Genomic DNA, 19,813 nt, shown 5'->3' on the forward strand with positions numbered 1-19,813 from the left:
CTCAGCTACTTAGTGAGGCTCTCAGCAACTTAGAGAGACCCTGTTTCCAAATATAAGTATAAAATAGGTCTGGGAATATAGCCCAGAGGTAGAAAAGTCCCTGGGTTCCACCCCTAGTACCATAAAAAAAATTATAACCATAGCTTGTCTACATGTATTATCTAACAAAAAACTTTTAAAGTCACATATGTGGTATACAGTTTAAGCTCAAATTGCTGAAGCAATTTAATAATAACAATTAACTTATGTGTTTGATTAGTAATGGTTGCAAAACTAGAAAATTAAAAGTTATCTTCACAATTAAAAGTCAACAGAAATTAACTGCATTATTTAAAATGTGCTTACATTTTTTGACCCATTCTGTCTCCCTCTTTGTAGGCTGGCCAAAAAAATAATAATCAGTGTTCCAATGCAGTAATATTTAAATTACTGATACTGCACCATCTCTCTTCATCCTTTGATGCCTTTGTTATCTTCTGTTTCTTTTATATAACTTCTATTCTATTACAGTCTTTACATTTCTCCCAACCTCTTAGGTTACCTCAAGTAATCGGTTAACAAACATTTATTGAGTGCCTTCTAGTGACAGTGTGTTTAAACAGGGTTTAACAAATTATTTTTAATACTGATGGCATTATACATACCTTAATGAATATTAATAATAATCTGTGATATAAGTGAAAATTGGCATTCTTTGACTTAACATGAAGTTTTATTTTAGTGAAGTACTTTAATCTTTCTACTAAACTTAAATAGTTTTAATATATGAAATAAGCCAAAATTATGCTAGAAAAGTAATCTATTTGAAGGGGAGATAAAGTTCGCCAACCAAGAATCCATACTCCAAGTAGGCACTGCCAATGGAGACCCTGAAGATCCACTCCTGGATATCCACAGCAACAGCAGAGACGAACACCCCAAATACTGTGGACCATACATCTCTGAGGGCCTTCAGCATTGGTTGCCCCATACCTTTCAGGATGTACAGTGTTAACAAGACTGGAGAAGTAATCACAGAAGGTGCAGCCCGTATACTCTTCCACCTGCAACACAATTGCCCGATTCAAGAAGGACCCTGCTTTTGTGAGACTTACGGAGAAAGTGGGGCCCTCAGACTCCCGTGCAGTGCGCATCCTGTCAAAATACACTAATTGCCACCAAAGAAATAACAGAGTAACTATGCTACAAAACCCACTTGGAAATATATCCAGTACTTCAGAACCATCTGATATCTTGGTACACATCATCAGGAGAAGGCTGCCCTCATACAAGTAAAAGAAAACTCTAACTCAACAGGTGTGCAAATCTCAACATAGAAATTCCAAAAAAATGATAAAACATTATGATTCCTCCTAAAGATCATAATTTACTAACCAGTGACCCAAAAAGTATTGATAAAATGCTAAATAAGGAATTCAAACGCATGATTATAAAAAGCAGTGAATTCCAAGAGAACACACCCAAACAAGCTGAATGAACTATAGAAAACAATATAGGATATGAATGAAAATTCAATAAGATAGAAATTTTGTGAAACAGAACCAGAAGAAATCTTAGAAATAAAAAGCTCAGTAAGTTAAGAAAATTCTGTGGAAAGCCTAATCAATATACTAGGTCAAGTGGAGGACAGAATTTCAGGGTTTGAAGGCAAGGTGCATGAACTAGAACATTCAGACAGTAATAAAAAAAGATATTATGAACAATGTTTAAGATATCTGAGACAACTTTGAAAGATCTTAACTGAGACTCATGGGTCTTGAGGAATTAGTAGGGATACAAACTACTGGCATAGAAAACAGATTCAGTGAAATCGGAGCAAAAAAGTTTCCAAATCCTGGGAATGATATGGACACTCAGGGACTAGAAACATTTTAAACTCCAAAGAGACATGACCAGAGAGGACACTCTCCATCACCTAGTATATTCAAAATGCCAAAAATTCAGATCAAAGGAAGAATATTAAGAGCTGCACGAAGAGAAGCGCCCAGTTAATGTAAAGACAAACCATAAAAAAAGCAGATTTTTTTTTCCCTTTAGTAGAAACTCTAAAGACCAAGAGAGCATGCAATTGTGTGTTTCAAGCCCTAAGAAAAAATATCTGTCAGCCTAGATTACGATATCCAGAAAACCTATCTTTAAGAATTAAAAGAGAAATAAAGACCTCCCAAGACAAGCATAAACTAAAAGCATTTGTGACCACTAGGCCAGCATTGCAGAAGATACTTAAAGGAACTCTACACAGAGAAGAGGAAGACAAATCCTACTACAAGAACACAGGAAAGAATAAATCTTTCTAAAAGAGTAGGTAAGCAAATGAGAGAAAGAATCACACATTAGAAAAATAACAAAAAAAAGCCGGGCGTGGTGGCGCACGCTTGTAATCCCCGCGCTTGGGAGGCAGAGACAGGAGGATCGCGCAGGTTCGAAGCTAGCCGCGCGCGCTGGCTTAGGAGACCCTGTTTCCAAATAAAAATGCAAAAATAGGTCTGGGAGTGTAGCCCGGAGGTAGAAGGGCTTCCAGGAACCCCAGTAGCACCAAAAAAAAAAAAAAAAAAAAGAAAAGAAAGAAAGAAAAAGAACAAAAAGACGGGAATTATTGCATATCTTTTAATAACCCTGAATTGGCCTTAATTCTCCAATCAAGAGACACAGACTTGCTGGGCGTGGTGGCGCACGCTTGTAATCCCCGCGCTTGGGAGGCAGAGACAGGAGGATCACGCAGGTTCGAAGCCAGCCGCGCGCGCTGGCTTAGGAGACCCTGTTTCCAAATAAAAATGTAAAAATAGGTCTGGGAGTGTAGCCTGGAGGTAGAAGGGCTTCCAGGAACCCCAGTACCACCAAAAAAAAAAAAAAAGAGAGAGAGAGAGACAGACTAGCAAAATTGAATTTAAAAAATAAGATCCAACTATTGCTTGCAGGAACCACCTTACCAGCAAAGACATGCACAGACCAATGGTGGCAGGATGGAAAGACATATTCCACACAAATGGAACTCAGAGGCAAGCAGAAATAGCTTCGCTCGTATCTGACAAAGCAGACATCAACCTGAAATTAGTCAGAGGAGACAAAGGAGGTCACCACACATTGGAAAAGTGAGCAATCCACCAAGAAGATATAATTGTAAATAGATGCATCGAACATCAGTGCAACCAATCTTATAAAACAAACAACTCAACAAAAACGGACAGATAGGCCGGGCGTGGTGGCGCACGCTTGTAAACCCAGAGCTTGGGAGGCTGAGACGGGAGGATCGCAGGTTCGAAGCCAGCCTCGGCTACTTAGTGAGGCTCTCAGCAACTTAGTGAGACCCTGTTTCCAAATGAATTATAAAATTGGGCTGGGGGCGTAGCCTGGAGATAGAAAGCCCCTGGGTTCTACCCCCAGTACCACACACACACACACAAGAAAAGGACAAATAGGCACTAATACAATAATAGTGGGTGACGTCAGTACCCCACTTTCCCAAATAGATTCTAGATCCTCCAGACAAAATATAAACAATAAAAAATAAGAGTTAAACTGCACTATAGATTAAATGAGCTTAACAGACATTGATAGAATATTTCATCCACAAAGAGCAGAATACACATTTTCAGCCACTCATGGGACTTTCTCCAAAACAGACCATATTTTAGTCTATAAAGCAAATCTTAACAAATACGAAAAATTGAAATTTCTTGCATTTTATCATCAGAATATAATGGAATAAAACTAGAACTCAGCAGCAAGAGTAACTGCATAAACCATACAGCCAAATGGAAATTGAGAATTATTTTTTAATATTTTATTATTTTTTTAGAAATACATTTTAAATGGACAGTAAATCACTCCAGAAATCAGGTAGAAAATTAAAAGGTTTAGTTAGAATCAAGTGAAAATGGAAACAGGACATACCAGAAGCTGGGATGAGCAAAGGCATTTTTAAGAATATTATAGCTGTGAGTACCTGCATTAAAAAATCACCAAGAAATAAAATAAAAATAAAAAATCAGAGAGAGTTCAAATAACCTAGCAATGCTTCTCAAGGTCTTAGAAAAATAAAAGCAAACCAAACCAATAGAAAGAGAGAAATAATAAAGATTAGAAATAAATAATAAGGAATAAAGAACTAATAAAGGTCAGATTGTGCTTCTGAACAGCAAAGGCAACAATAAATAACACGAATAAACAGACTACAGAATGGAAACGATCTTTGCCAGCTACTCTTCAGACAGAGGATGCATGTCCAGCGAATATAAAGAACTCAAAAACTCCCAGTCGATAAATGGCAAATGAACTGAACAGACAGCAGTCAAAAGAAGTACAGATAACCAATAATTACAGGGGGGAAAATTCAATATCTTTATTCATCAGGGAAATGCAAATCAAAACTACATCGAGGCCATGTAGTTTACTCGTATCCCACCAGTTTAAAAGAGAAAGTAGTCCTTATTTTCTGTTTATCCTCTCTTTTACATGTGTTCAGTCCCAGAATCCTGGATTTCAGATAATGCATTTGAAAAAATGAAAATACTCCTGTCCCCTCCAATGATAAGGGAAAGTATTCAAGGGACTTGGTTCTGTCTATGATAGCTACGCTCCTCCTCAGATTTAGCTGATCACTACATGACCGTTAACTTATAGACCTAACTCTAGGTCTCCATCTCATTTTAGCAGTAAATCTTTACATTCCCCACCGATATTGTAATGATAAAAATAAAGAAATGCTGTGATGTAGAGTAAGCCCGAAAAAGACTGGAGCATCTATCACTGGCCAATTGCAGCCATCCTAGGAGTTGAATTCAAAGTGTAATCAGAAGCCGAGCATGGTGGTGCATGCCTGTAATCCCGCTACTACTTGGGAGTCTGAGACAGGAGTATCACAAGTTCAAGACCACCCTCAGCAACCTAATGGAAGATGCTGTTTTAAAAGAATAAAACAGAGAGAGAGAAAGAGAGAGAGAGAGAGAGAAAGAGAGAGAGAGAGAGAGAGAGAGAAAGAGAGAGAGAGAGAGAGAGAGAGAGAGAGAGAGAGAGAGAGAGAGAAAGTATAATCAGAACATAGCATGTGCTGTGCGCCCCCAAGGGAAAGAGGAGAGCCAGGGGTCCATACAGTGATGCTCCGTCCAATCCAGCTCCCACACCCAAAGCCGGCCTTACCTTTTTGCTGTCTGGGAACACCTCAGCCCACGTCCTTTGTCCTCCTCCTCTGAGGTCCTTCCCTCAATGGAAGCACAAGGACCGAGGAGCAAAAATTTGAAAGACTTGCAATCCTAATGATACATGGAGTCGATTTTGGAAGGGGTTTCTCATACTCTGCTTCTCTGGAAGTATCTCCCATTTTCCCATTCCCTGTTGGGCTCTGGCCTCCGAATGACTAGAGATCTGAGAAACTTTTCCTCCTCATCTATTTATCTTCCAGATGATGTCGTTACCATCTTCCTCCTTTCTCTGCCTTTCCTTATTCGTCTTATATCTGTTGGTCTCATACCCAGTGCTGTTTCTGACATGGGCTCTCTCTCTCTTTTCTTTCCCCCCTTACAGCAAAGTGTGAGCCGGCCTGTCGTCACGGAGGTGTCTGTGTTAGACCAAACAAGTGTCTCTGTAAAAAAGGCTATCTCGGTCCTCAGTGTGAACAAGTGGACAAAAACATCCGTAGAGTGACGCGGGCAGGTATTCTTGACCACATCATTGACATGACATCTTATTTGCTGGATCTAACAAGTTACATTGTATAGTTTCTGGGACTGTTTGAATATTCCTTTCCAATGGGCATTTATTTTTTATCCTGTCATTAAAAAGAAAGACTGTCATCCTGCTACCCACTCCTGTGACTTCCTTCTCCTTTATTAATTCAAAAACAATTTCCAGAAATGGGCAGATCCCCTGTGCGTATGTATGTTGGCAGACATGTTCACAAGTGTATGCCACGCACCCACATGCATGGCCCCTATAGACGCGGATACTTAACAGATGGGTTTTAAAAATATATGCTTCCTTGGGTGTGGAGTAATTTAGACAGAAATTCCATTGTAAATTGATAATGGGATTTTTATGTCACCAGAAGAGATTATTCGACTTCCCAGGAAATTTCTGTCTGTAATTTCTAAAATCGACTCTAATGGCCTTTTGGAACATTACTGTGCAATCTGATGGATCTAATAAGAAGAAAAGGCAATATGTTTATAGTAAAGGAATATAATATGAGAGAATGTTTCAGAGCTCCCTGATGAATTTCTAAATGAATGACTTGATTAAAAAAAATGTAATCTTCACTTTTATTAATGTATCCAATTACGGGATGATATGCACTTACCTTTTTACTTGGCAGAGCCATCTGGTAACTTCAGCTTAATCTCAAGGTTGTTTTCAAATGTATTATAATTAAATCATAATGGCATATTTTAAAGTCAATCTTTCTAGAAGGTCTGCTTTTATTGTATATTTTATTTAACAATAGGCACTGGGTTTGTGTTACATATTTATATTTTTTATTTTATTTTTATAATATAGACATCACCTAGATGAAACACCTTTACCCTGTCCTGTAAAATACTAAAGTTACATTTTTCACCAACTTAATTGGAAAGAAGGGGAGTGCGAAACAAACGGGTTTTAATGTGCTGTGGATCTAATCAGGCAATGTATCCTTTTGCCAACATGTAATCATTAACGACGGATGAGAAAGCAAGAAAACAGCCAATCCTTATAAAATTCCAGTGTTAAAGCCTTTCTAAAACTGCCTTTCACCGTGGCAAGACTGTCAGTATATGTGATTAGAATGTTGCAGGTCGTACACTGAACTGAGCCTCACAGAAAAGGGGCTCGCTGTGTTTATCAAACCGTGGCTGTATAGGCCGTCACTTGTACACATTCGTAATATAATCATTCCCGCCGAATATGCATTTTAATGTATAAGCTCCTTCAGAACTCAGCCAAAGTGCTCTTGGATTTATGTATCAATAAATTTTCTGTAGATGCTCTATTCGGTTGCTCAAAGAAATGGCGTTAGGTTCTAGCCCTAAGAAAACCACGGAAGGTCTGGTAGATGTCTTTCTTAATGGATTACCAGACCACCTCTCCACGTTTGGATTTTAACAAAATCTTAAGACCTCTTTGCACTACTGAAAAATCACATCTACTCATGACAATCATATGCCCGCTAGAGCTGTCCCGTAAACACCCGTCGCCTCTGGAATCGAAATTGCAGAATTGTACAGAGGATGCAGCTCTGACTGACTTTCCAAACCTGCTCCTAACCTTTCAGGATACGAGCCTCAATTAAAAACCTCATAGCTAGTCTGGCCCTATTGTTTTAGAGTGAGAGATTTGCACTAAAAGCACAGGGGACATTTATATAGAGAAACCACGATGTCGAGAGATTGGTTAAGCACACTGCTCCTGTCTTCCATATATGATTACTAAAGTTTCAAGAGACCTCACGCCAAATGGAAATGGGTTGAGAAACCTTGGTTCAGTGCTTCGTGGACAATGGCCTGCATTAAAAAGTGCATGCATAATTTTGCACAATTTAGATTCAATTGACAGTCTTTTCAAAGAAGTCTCAGGATTAAATGAGCATGGAGACCAAATTGCCCTCTTACCCCAGAAAAGGGGTGGTCCCTTCCAGTCTCACTAAGACTTCATTGGCCCAACAGTGTGACAAATCTCGCAATGAACCATGCCGTAGCCCGCATCTGTAGGTTAATAGCGAGCTTTTTGTCTCCGTTGCTTTCTCTTCGTAGCCCTTTTACTGAATTCCATCACGGGAAGTTTTACAATTAAAAAAAAAAAAATTTAAAAAAAACGGTCCCAACAACCGTTTCTGTAAACGGACCTTACCATCTCATCGTCCCTCACTCAACGTGGGTGACATTAACAAAATGTGAACTTCTTGTGAGGGAGACAGCTGTCGAAATCTGTCCGATCGTGCAGTTTTATTACACATTTTCCCATTCATAGTTCAAGTGAAAACAATAAGGACACTGCTGTATAGTCACTGAAAGCTGAAAAATCAAGCCCATCTCTTCTTACATCTTTAATCTTTCCATCTCTTCTCCTCCTCAAGCAAAGGTGCCCTTTGCATTTTGTTCTACCACTTAAAATAATCTATATTAAATTGTCCAGACCCCGATTATTTAATGTAGCCCCTTCCCAAGTGAAAGGGTTTTAAGTGACTTAAAAAAAACCACATGTACCCCAGGTGTCACTGCCCTTTCTATAGTGAGATGTTAGAATAAAAGACACAAATTCTCCTAAAAAGAAGAGAGCAAGGTCCATGGATATTAAATGCCAGCAAAGAAAATAGTCATCAGAATAATTTATTTCTGTTCTTAAGAGGAAAGTAGACAGCAATGGCTAATTGATGGCTACATATTTTAAATTAAGTGGACAAAAAATAAAGTCTCTTTGACACTTTAAGTAGATTCTTAAAATGCACAATTGGGGAATTATCTTCAGTGATTTATGATGAGAGGCAGGTAGAAATTGGTTAAACAGTCTAAGCCTAAAGAAAAGTTAATGTCTCACTACATGAAAGGCAAAATCTATTCAGTTCATAAAGCACACAACCTAAAATGGAAGAAAAATGCCCTTGTTATGAATGTTGATGTATAAGGTAAAGATGAAGGAAAGAGGAGAATGTATATTATTACCCCTTGTCAATGCTGCACCCTAAGCTCTGGGCGCCAGTTGGATTGAAACAATGCAAAGATGGTTTGAAATAGTTTTAAATGACCTTTCTGCAGCTCTCTCTGCCGGTCTCTTGCCCTGCCTTTTAGAACCTTGTTTTCTTGACAGTCATTTAGATTATGGGATGAAAACTGAATTTGGCAGATCATTAAGTTGAAAAGAAGGCAAGAATTAAAAAACTTGGACAAGAGCAAAGGTGCTTACAGCAATATCTTTTCTTCATGGAATTTTATTTCAGTGTAGCTGTTATAAATATATATCTTTTACCTTATCACAAAGAATACTCAGAAGTTTCTTCCAATCAGGGGATCTAGCTCATAAACTGCAAAGAAACCTGCACGTACAACATCTATACACAACGTAGCTGAAACACGCTCCTCTGTCCCATCATTTTTTCCTGTTTGTTTATTTGAGAACAATTACGGAATAATATACTAACAATTTTTAACCCGTTTGCTTTTTGCATCTTCTTGATCTCTGAACCATACACTGTCTACCAGGTGCAGGATAGCAAACCTAGACGCTGTGTCTATTTAGGGTGCACATTAATACTTTGCATTTCAAAGTGCACATTTATTTTCCATCTTTCTTAGGCTTCCTATTTAAGGCTCTTGGTGCTCACACATCAAAGAGAAACCAAGTGTAAATTGTTAAGAGGAAAAATATAAAGTATAGCCTGGGAAGCTGTAGGTAACTAAGAGACTAATTCCTGAGCCTCTGTGCAGAGTGCAGACCTAAGCCATCCACGTCCTCCCTGCTTCCCCACGCCACCTTCCTCTCTCCCTGTCTTTATCTCTTCCTCCTCCTTCATTCGGGTTGGTTTTGACTAACTATGCATGTCCTCAGTCTACCTGTAATGAACGTGTCCTGGGACGGCTGGCTGTGGATTTTGTCAATTCTGATGCTTTCTTTCTTTTCCTCTTCTGGTATCACATTTGCCCAAATTCTGTATCACGAAGAATGGCCTATTTGAACTGACCCGTTACACTCACTGAAAGAAATCAAGAAAAGCACACACAACTGTCGGTCCAGGTGTCTCTGTGTGGCTCTTCTATCACACCTCCAGGAAAAATGAGGAAAGTTAATAACTGGCTGGCCAAGAGCTGAAGCTTACAAAAGGGAACATGTGTAGCTGTGTCTAGCCCAAATAACATCTCCATAGAGCCTACTTGTAAGATTGTGCGTGTGTGTGTGTGTGTGTGTGTGTGTGTGTTGCTGAGAATCGAACTCAGGGGCATCCTAGCTTTGAGCAACACCCCAGCCCTATTCTTTATTTTTATTTTGAAACAGGGTCTCACTTCTTGCTGAGGCTGTCTTCAAACCTGAGATCTTCCAGTCTCAGCCTCCCAAGTACTGGGATTATAAACATGTACCTCTATACCCAGCTTGAAGAAGATTATCCTAAATCTATGAGGAAAAAAATAAGAAGTCATCGCTTGATGAACGCTTTAGAATCTTCTTCCCTCTCCCCTAGGATGAGATTTAAACTGAGAATTCAGACCGACATCCCATGCCCAGAAAATGTGTATAGTTCTGCCGGGCGTGGTGGCGCACGCTTGTAATCACCGCGCTTGGGAGGCGGAGACAGGAGGATCGCGCAGGTTGGAAGCCAGTCATGCTGGCGTAAGAGTCCCTGTTTCAAAAATATAAAATAGGTCTGGGAGTGTAGCCCGGAGGTAGAAGGGCTTCCAGGAACCCCAGTACCACCAAAAAAATAAAAAATGTGTATAGTTCTTTGGTACACCCAGGAAGTTAGTGGGCCCGTTCCTAGGAATGCCAATCATTGTAAGAAGTTCTTTTTTTGTATTATTTGAAAGAAGTGGGAAATCTATGGATAGAAGTACTTAGGTGTGAGAACATGGCCTGGGAACCTGCCAGTCACTAACACCAGCCCGCTTTAACCCTTATTCCTTTGGCTATTTCTTGGAAACATTCTGTATGTCTTCGAATAGCTCTTAGTGAAGTGGGACGTGCCCATGGGAGTACGGTGTGCCTGTTTTCTTCTCTGTCATAGTGATGGGTTTCCCTAGCTGCCAGGGAGAGATCTGTTCCTTTATTGGATTAGCACTTTCTTAAGTGCTTTATTAAATATGAGCCCAAGCACACCCATCATTTACCTGGCTTTCCATATCCTTTGCATAGGTCATATATCAGTCAGCTGAGGAAATCAAAATAAATAATGGACCCCTTGTATCAACATAAAACCGTATGCCTAAAACCTTTAATTTTTCTTTTAATAGCCAGACAACAGTGACATAAAAACAAATGGTTATCAGCTGGGTATAGTGGTGCATGCCTATTATTCCAGTACTTGGGAGACTGAGACAGGAGGATGACAGGTTTGAGGCCAGCCTCAGCAACTCAATGAGGCGATCTGCAACTTAGTGAGACCCTGTTTTAATATGGTTAGGACTATAGATCAGAGGTAGATTTCTCTAGGGTTCAAACACCAGTACTACTAAGTAAATAAATAAATAAAGGTTATGAACTCAAATTAATTCTAAGGTTATCTCCCATAAACACCATAAAGTCTAACATCAATTCTCATACAGAGGTATTTTTTATTTTGGAATATGTAGATTGTTGACATTTAAATACAAAATACATATATACTAATACAGTTAATATACATATAGGGTGAGTTATCTCAATTGACTATAATCTTTCAAGTAAGAAAAAAGCACATATTTTAGCACATTGCATATATAGAAAGAAACCAGATATTAACAGTAATGCAAAGTTTATAGTGGCTAATTATAACATAAACCTTTTTCTCACAGATAGAAACTAATTCTTGTATACCCCAGGCTGGACTGGGGTAGAGCTCAGTAGTAGAGCAATTGCCTAGCATATGAGAAGCCCTGAGTTTAATCCACAGGATTGTAAAACAAAACTAAAATAGAAATAAAAAATAACTACTCAGTAGTTTCCACTCACATGAACAAAGTATGATCAGGTTTTGTATGGTTTACACCAAAATGTATTTTATATGTTTCTTTACTTGATAATCTTAAAATCTGAAAAATGACTTTCCTCAAATAAACTAAGAGTTCGTATATGAAGAGAGTCCCTTTCCTAATACTACTATTGAGACGCCAAGCTGACAGCCTTTCAAGATCTCAGACATCCCCATAGCTCATGGTAGTCACAGGGTATGTTTGGTTATGTATAGTACAAATGACACTGATTTGCTATGGAGTTTTGAAAACTTGAGTCCCTGAAACATACTAGAATAGATTATTTATTTAGAAGGAATCCATCTAATAAAAATAGAGTTATTTACTCATTATAATTAATAATCATAAAAAGATATTAAAACGTGCTGTGTCCTCCCTGGCTTTATATGTGATTGTGTCCAGTTTTACAAAACGATTATCTATTTCATTTTTCTAAAAGACTTGGGGTTTCCTGGTTTTTCGTTTTCTTTTAGGTTGTGGAAAATTAGGGCAGTTTGCCCATAACCTTACTCACAGAAGATTCCAGAAGCAATCCAATCAATGCATTTCTGTTAATAAGAGGCAGAAGACTGTAGGAATAGTTAGTAAGGTCAGGCACAAGTTTAAAGGGGCAGGATAAATAGATGAACTGGCGAGGATTTCTGTAACTGTTCTTCTGAAAAGAAACATGCAAAAGTATTGGCTCACACAACCCCTCTGAGTTTGACCTAATGTGACTTATTTAATCAGGTTATATAACATGCATTTCTCTTTGATTGATCTTCTATTCAGCCATCCATGCATTTATTAACTCAAAAAATATTTATTGAAGTGCCTAGCGTGATTATGTGCCATGGAAAATGCCAGGATGTTTACAAGGATGGGGTTAAGAGCCTGATGGGTATAGTGAATCTGTTTGAAGCAAAAGACAATTTCACATCTAACCAGCTCTGATTCGGTTCAAAGTTAGAATCCAACAGTATGGTACAGATGGCCTAAAGTACATCTGTGTGTATCTGAATGTGTGCACACACCTATGTATATATATTTATCTATCTGTACAAACACTACATATGTATACACACTATCTATGTAATATATAATATATGTATAATGCATATAAATTCTAACAAGTGTATTTGTGTTATCTTTAAAATAGAACAATTATGTCTTGAAGTGGTAAATGCAGAAAATTGGTTTTATTGTTGATCTGTGGATTTAATGATTTTTAGGTGAAAAGGATGTTTAAGTGTATAATTTCTTTTCTTAATTTAATATATTTATGTAAATGCATGCCCGAAATTTGGTTAGATTGGCTGTGTTTTGTGTCTTTTAACATGATCAAATGTATTAAACTTTATCTTATGACTTGATGTAGATGTGCTATTTTTAAAATTCTTTTGTGTTTTAGAGTTTATTTAAAAATCCCTAAGTACTCAAACTGAGTCTATAGACACCAGTTTTGAAGTATTCTATACCCAAGCTACTTCCAAATAGTCCGCGTTCATCTCACCCCCGCCCCCATTCTGCATCAAAGTGTCATATTGACTCATTGAAAGAAAAAGTCATCTGTCTCTCTCTAAGGGGTTATTATCTCTAAGAGAACAAAATGCATAAGGTAGTTATTCACAAAGTGTCTCAGAGCCCAGGTGGCTTCCTCAAAGTTTGAAGTTGGACAAAATTATACCATGACAGGTGCCCGTTAGCTGATGCCCGCAGGAGTCCAGGAAGCACAGGGCTCTCCTTCATGTTCCTCCCTGTCAGCTCTCAGCATCTGTCTACCTGGCTGAGCTCAGGAGCACCCACTTTGGTTCCTGTGTGCATCTTTCCTTTTTTAAGCCCCTAGCTTAAAACATGGCAGCTCCTGCTGGGCGTGGTGGCGCACGCTTGTGATCCCCGCGCTTGGGAGGAGGAGACAGGAGGATAGCGCAGGTTCGAAGCCAGCCACGCTGGCTTAAGAGACCCTGTTCCCAAAAATAAAAAAGTATAAAATAGGTCTGGGAGTGTAGCCTGGAGATAGAAGGGCTTCCAGGAACCCCAGGACCACCATGTATATGGCAGCTTCTACATACTGGACATAAACAATAACACACATAACACACACATGTGTAGTCTAACAACAGAAATAATTCCCTACTGTTGCTGACCTCTTTGAGTCCCTCCCGTGTCTCATTTGGATTCTTTACTCTCCTATCACCAATGTCCTCAATTCCCTTCTTTAAATTCCCTGTGCTGTCAATATTCAAAAGCTTCCATGTCCCTTTTTTATATCCTGGTGGATTCATATATTAATAAGGATGTCTTAGACACAGATGAGAAGAGCAAAAGTGTAATAGAACTAAAAAGGGACCTTGTAGGCTTGGGGATGTGGCTTACTGGTACTGCCTATCGTGCGTGAGGGCCTGGATTCCATCCCCAGCACCATGAATAAATAAATAAACAAAACATGATAGAATCTTTTGGAGAAAGCTCATTAGTAAACCACAATCTTGGGTCTCAATGCGATCACAGTAAAATGAGGTTTGAGGGGTCCTCCTGCCAAACTTGATGCAGAACCCTGAAATTTCCAAGGCAGTTACCACTGAAAAAAGGCATTATTTCCACAGTTGTCACTGAGAATTTTCATAGCTTATGTTGGTATTATTGCATCTATCAGCTGCCAGTCTCCCAGGAGTTGGACAGCTCATGTGACAGATATTTCTATGAACATACTCCTTTGCACTCACTTTTTTTTATAAAAAAATTGAAGCTGATTACTATTTCCAGTGAAATATAATTAAAATAGCAGCTATAGTATCTCATCAGAAAAAAATTTTTTTTTCTCTTGGAGTTTCAAAGTAATCTCTCTGGAGATTAAATCCTACCATCCTTCAAAAAAAAAAAAAAAACCAAAAGGATAAAAAAAAGGAAAAAATTTGATGAATATTTCCTCTGCGTTTTCACAACTGATTTAAATTTTATTTCTATGCAATATTTTCTATGATTAAAACAATTTAAAAGGGAGAGGGAGGGAGAAGGCTGGGTAGGTCCTGACTATAAAACTCATTCTTCTTGGGATTGTGCCAACATCAGAAACTACTTGAGCTCACTCTTGTAATTTAATAAGATGTTGTCAGATCCCTGTGACATATTTATAGCCTTATAATTAAACATCCTTGATGCAAAACCCATGTGCTTCGTGTAAAGCAAGTGAGCTTATCATAGACACTCTGTTCTATGATCTACAGCTACCAAAAGCCACACATGCCAGGTGTACTGGCAAAGTCCCGGGGCTCCGGCTGTGAGATGCGGGTCCTGGGCCTGGGTCTCCAACTAATTAGCCAGTTGTATTGGGCACATCTCTCACTCACTGGAAATCAGTATCGTATGTAAAAAATTAAGAGTTAGGTTCCTTTCAGCTCTAACAGGAACCATATGAAATATTACTAATTCCAGGACCCATGTGGATTGCAGATTTGAAATTACAAATCTTAACAGGAATACATTAACTACTCCATTCTGAGGTACTGAAGGTCTGGACTTCAGTATATGAATTTGAGAGAAGGGCAGTGGGTGATACAATCCCACCTATAATATGATCCCTCAAAATGGTGAAGACTAGCTGGGTGTGGTGGTGCACACACCTGTAATCCTAGTTCTTAAAAAGCTGAGACAGGAGGATGGTAGGTTTGAGACTACCCTTGGAAACTTAGCGAGACCCTGTTTCAAAATAAAAAATGAAAAGGGCTGGGGGTGTAACTCAGAGGTAGAATGACCCTGGCTTGAATCTCCAGGTCCACAAAAAAAAAAAAAAAAAAAGGCTACAGACATAGGAGAAATCTGATTTTCATTATCTAAGGCAGTTTTTCTCAAATTTCAGTGTGTCATCACCAGGGGACTTGGTTAAGATACAGATTCTGAGTGAGTAAGTCTGGGGAAGGGCATTAGATTATCTCTTACTCCAAGGCTGGCACATGGACCGCACTTGGAGAATAAAGCTCTAACTCAAGGTGGATAGGCTATTGAACTTAGGAGAGAATGATAATAATACAAGAGGACCCTTAAGGGAAACATGAATTTTTGCTGTAAAAAAAAAAGATATATCCTGTGTTAGCTTTCTGTTACTATAACAAAATACCTGAAACAATTGGCTCATAAAAAGGAAAGGTTTATTGTGGCTCGTACTTCGGAGATTTCAGTCTATAGTTAGTTGGCCTCATTGCTTTTGGACCTATAGTGAGGTAACATGTCAGGGCAGGAGCACACGGTGAAGGAAACTGATTACTTTATGGCTGGAAGCAAAGGAGAGGAGTAAGAGATCCATGTCCCACAATTTTATTTATTTATTTATTCTTTCTTTCTTTCTTTCTTTCTTTCTTTCTTTCTTTCTTTCTTTCCTTCCTTCTTTCTTTCTCTTTTCCCCTTACTACTTTATTTCTTTTAAACCCAGAGGCATTCTGAGGTGGGCTTAGATCTGCAATCCTCCTGTCTCAGCCCCCCAAGCACTAAGGTTACAGGTGTGTCACCAAGGATTCCTTTCAAGGGCACACCTCCAATGACATAAAACCTGCTACTAGGCTCCGCCTCTTAAAGGTTCCACCACCTTCCGATAGCAACAAGCAGAGGTCCCAGACTCCAAAACATGGGCCTTTGGGGGCTATTCCAGATCTAAACATAGTATGGCTTAAATCCTACTTTCAATTTTTGGGCTTAGTTGATAATAACACGCACCACTGCATTAAATAAATATGTGTGTACAATGATGGCATCACGATCCCACAAACAGGTACATTTTCACGTATGTTGGAACCCACCTATCCATTCAAACTGAACTTAAATTGGGGTGCTAAAGGAATATGTCATATATATTACATTCACTTTAAGCTATGCAAATGGTGCCAAGATAGTATCTCCTAGTAACAAAAAATTGGGAAAGAATCCTGTTAAGAGGAAAAAAAATTAAAAAGGAAATGTCACTATGAATATATATATATATCTGAAACTATAGACCTTGAAGTAACAGAAAATGGACTTCTGCATTATATTGAATCTTCCCCACCAATTGTTTTAATACGCTTTATTTAATAGAACAGTTTTAGGCTCACAGCAAAACTGAACAGAAGGGCCAGAAGTATCCTATATGACCCTGCTCCTGCATATGCATGGCCTTGGCTATTAGCAACATCCTCCAACAAAGTGGCTCATTTGTCACAAGCGATGAACCTTCACTGACCCCATCGCAATCATCCAAAGCCCTTTGTTTACATTAGGGTTCAATCTTGGTGTCGCCCAGTCTGTGATCTATGATAAATGCGTGATGACATGTAGCCGCTGTTATACTATAATACAGAGTAGTTTCATTGCCATAAAGATCTACGCTCTGTTTGTTCACCCCTGCCTTCTTTCAAGCCCTGGCAATCACCAATCTTTTAACTATCTGCATAGTTTTGCCTTTTTAAGATGCCACGTAGACAGACTCGTGCAGTATATAACTGCTTCGGAGTGGCTTTTTTCACTTAATATCCACTTAAATTTTCTCTCTGTCTTCCATGGCTTGATAGTTCATTTCTTTTTAGTGCTGAGTACTATTCCATTGACTGGGTTGCCACAATTCATTTATTAATTCACCTACCAAAGAACATCTCGGTTATTTCCAAGCTTGGGAAACTTTGGGCCAAGTTTAGTAATAAGACTAAAGCTGCTATAAACATCTGTGAACAGGTTTTGTATGGACATGTTTTCAACCCCTCTGGATAAACACCAAGGCGCTCAGGTGCTGGATCATATAGTAATAACATGATTTGTTTTTTGAGAAACTATCAACCCATCTTCCAAAGTGGTGTGCCATTTTGCATTTCTACCAGCAACAAATGAGTTCCAGTTGCTTCCTGTTCTTATCAGCTCTTGGTTTTGTTAGCATGTATTGAATTTACACTAATAAAGTGTTCTTTGTAGTTAAAGTTATAAAAAAATATAAATTCAAAAAGACTAGATTTATTCTAATATTAACCCACAATGCTAACCTGAAAAAATAATAGAAATCTTTTCTTTTTTTCCATAAGTAGTTTTCTTTTTATTCATGTATTTTAGTTAATATCATAATAAGATTCAGAGTAATAGAAACATAAAGCTTTATAGCTTTATTCTAAACACCAATATATAATCATGTTACTTAAAGTTGTAAACATACATGGAATGATGTCAAGAATTGCCATGGAGCCGGGCGTGGTGGCGCACGCTTATAATCCCAGCATTCGGGAGGCTGAGACAGGAGGATCACGGTTCGCGGACAGCCTCAGCTACTTGGTGAGGCCCTTTGCAACTCAGTGAGACCCTGTTTCAAAATAAAGAATAAAAAATAGGGCTGGGGATGTCGCTCACAGGTAGAATGCCCCTGGATTATACCCCCAGTACTGCAAAGAAAGAAAGAAAGAAAAAAGAATATAAAATATTTTTTGCAGTTTTGGAGGCCAGAGTGTCCAACATTCGGGTGCAGGCATCTAGAGAGGGCTTATTGTTGCTTCCTCCCAAGGAAGGAGACATCACATGTCCAAAGAACAAGAGCCTGCAAATGCAAGTGGTCTCTCTTCTTCTCCTTATAAAGCCCCCACCACTGCCATCATGGAGGCCCCATGACCTCTTCTCTAACCCTAATTACCTCCCAAAGGCTTTGCCTCAAGATACTATCAACATGAATAAGTTTCCGACACATGGACTCTTGGAAGACACATTCAAACCATAGCACCAATATTAAAAGAGAGTGTTTATTAAACACCATATTGGCTACTTCAAAAACAGAACTAGAAGCAGTTCATCAAGCTCATTTAAAAGCTTTTGGTGATGTCTTTGATGATCTCTTATTTATAATTCATAATGCATACATTAATGTTTCATATCCTATAACTTTGTTCTTTTCTGATCCTGTAGCTTATTGCAAGTAGTATACTGAACAAACTCTTTGCTGTAAAATTTTTTTACATTGGCCTTTGACCAATACCAGTAAAATTCTTAACTCTAGGTATACTTTTACAGTGCCATCAAAAACATGGTGCATTTGTGGAAAACTGCACAATGACCCTGTGCCTGCACATCCTGAGCGCATACAACTGGAGAAAGAGCACTCGCTAACGGGAAAAAGTAATGGGAGCTGATGCCTGTCTCATGCCAGACTCCCCTGAATTGGAGAAAATGCAGATGGAGGAAACGGGGGCATGAGACTATAAAATTTTCTATAAAATTCTCCTGGAAGAGAAAATTTTTAGAGCAACAAGAGCCACTATTTAGAGAAAGAAAATTACATTTGTTATACTGATCTAACCATTTTAACAGTTTCACCACATGCAACCTGAAATAATCATGAGAGGTAAGTTATAAAGGCAAAAGGCATGTCAAGAAAAGAGAAAAAGAATGAAGAAAAGACATCTCTCTCCATGGAGTTGGTCACTTAGGACATAAGATACAGCTAAATTTCAACAGAAATAAGTGGAGAGTCATGACAGTAAGAGCTGACACTGGTGTGGTTCTGTCTGCCAGGCACCTATTCTAAGAACTGCCGAGACCCGTGGTGGGTCTGAGGTTTTGCCCTACTTAGAAGTCAACGTGTGTGCATGCTACCCTGATTTCATGGATTCTGAAAGAAGACTTGAAACTCCGGGGTCAGAGACAAAGGATAATTTGTTACTCACGACAGTAGCTATAACTGGTAACCAGATCCTTGATCCTCAATCCCCACAGCATGATAGAGAAGGGGCCCTGTGGTATCTGCATAGGCAGTAGATTGAGTTATAGAAAATTTTAAAAACTTTGAGCTTAGGGAAACCAATTTTTTTTTTCCGGTACTGGGGATAGAATCCAGGGACATTCTACCTCCGAGCTATACCCTCATCCCAATATGTTTTGTTTTTGTTTTTGAAATGGTCTCACTGAGTTGCAAAGGGCCTCACTAAGTAGCTGAGGCTGTCTGCGAACCGTGATCCTCCTGTCTTAGCCTCCCAAATGCTGGGATTACAAGCGTGCGCCACCATGCTTGGCTGGAAATCCAAATATTTTATAATGGACAGTAGGCAAATCTGTCTGGCCCAAGCAGTAGAAGGGGAAGACATCTTTCTCTTATAAGACAATTGACTAAATAAACAACTATGAGAAACTAGGTGAGAATAAAAGTGCTCGGAGCTTTTGCTTATAAATTGTGCAGAAACACAAAAGGCGCACAGAAAATTAGGTCCAAA

At 38.8% G+C, this 19,813-nt stretch overlaps 1 protein-coding gene across 1 annotated transcript in view; it reads left to right on the plus strand.

The window, feature by feature from the left end:
• HHIP (hedgehog interacting protein) overlaps positions 1-5,717 on the plus strand; it is a gene marked incomplete at both ends in the record, with an annotated part of 102,056 nt that extends 96,339 nt beyond the window's left edge. The window contains one exon of the mRNA XM_080697151.1: positions 5,524-5,717. Coding sequence (XP_080553277.1) covers positions 5,524-5,717 — 194 coding nt within the window. The remainder of the gene's footprint in view (positions 1-5,523) is intronic.
• Between the last annotated feature and the right edge of the window lie 14,096 nt (positions 5,718-19,813).

The sequence above is a fragment of the Muscardinus avellanarius genome, assembly GCF_963383645.1.
Source record: "Muscardinus avellanarius genome assembly, chromosome: 6".
Classification (NCBI taxonomy): Eukaryota; Metazoa; Chordata; class Mammalia; order Rodentia; family Gliridae; genus Muscardinus; species Muscardinus avellanarius.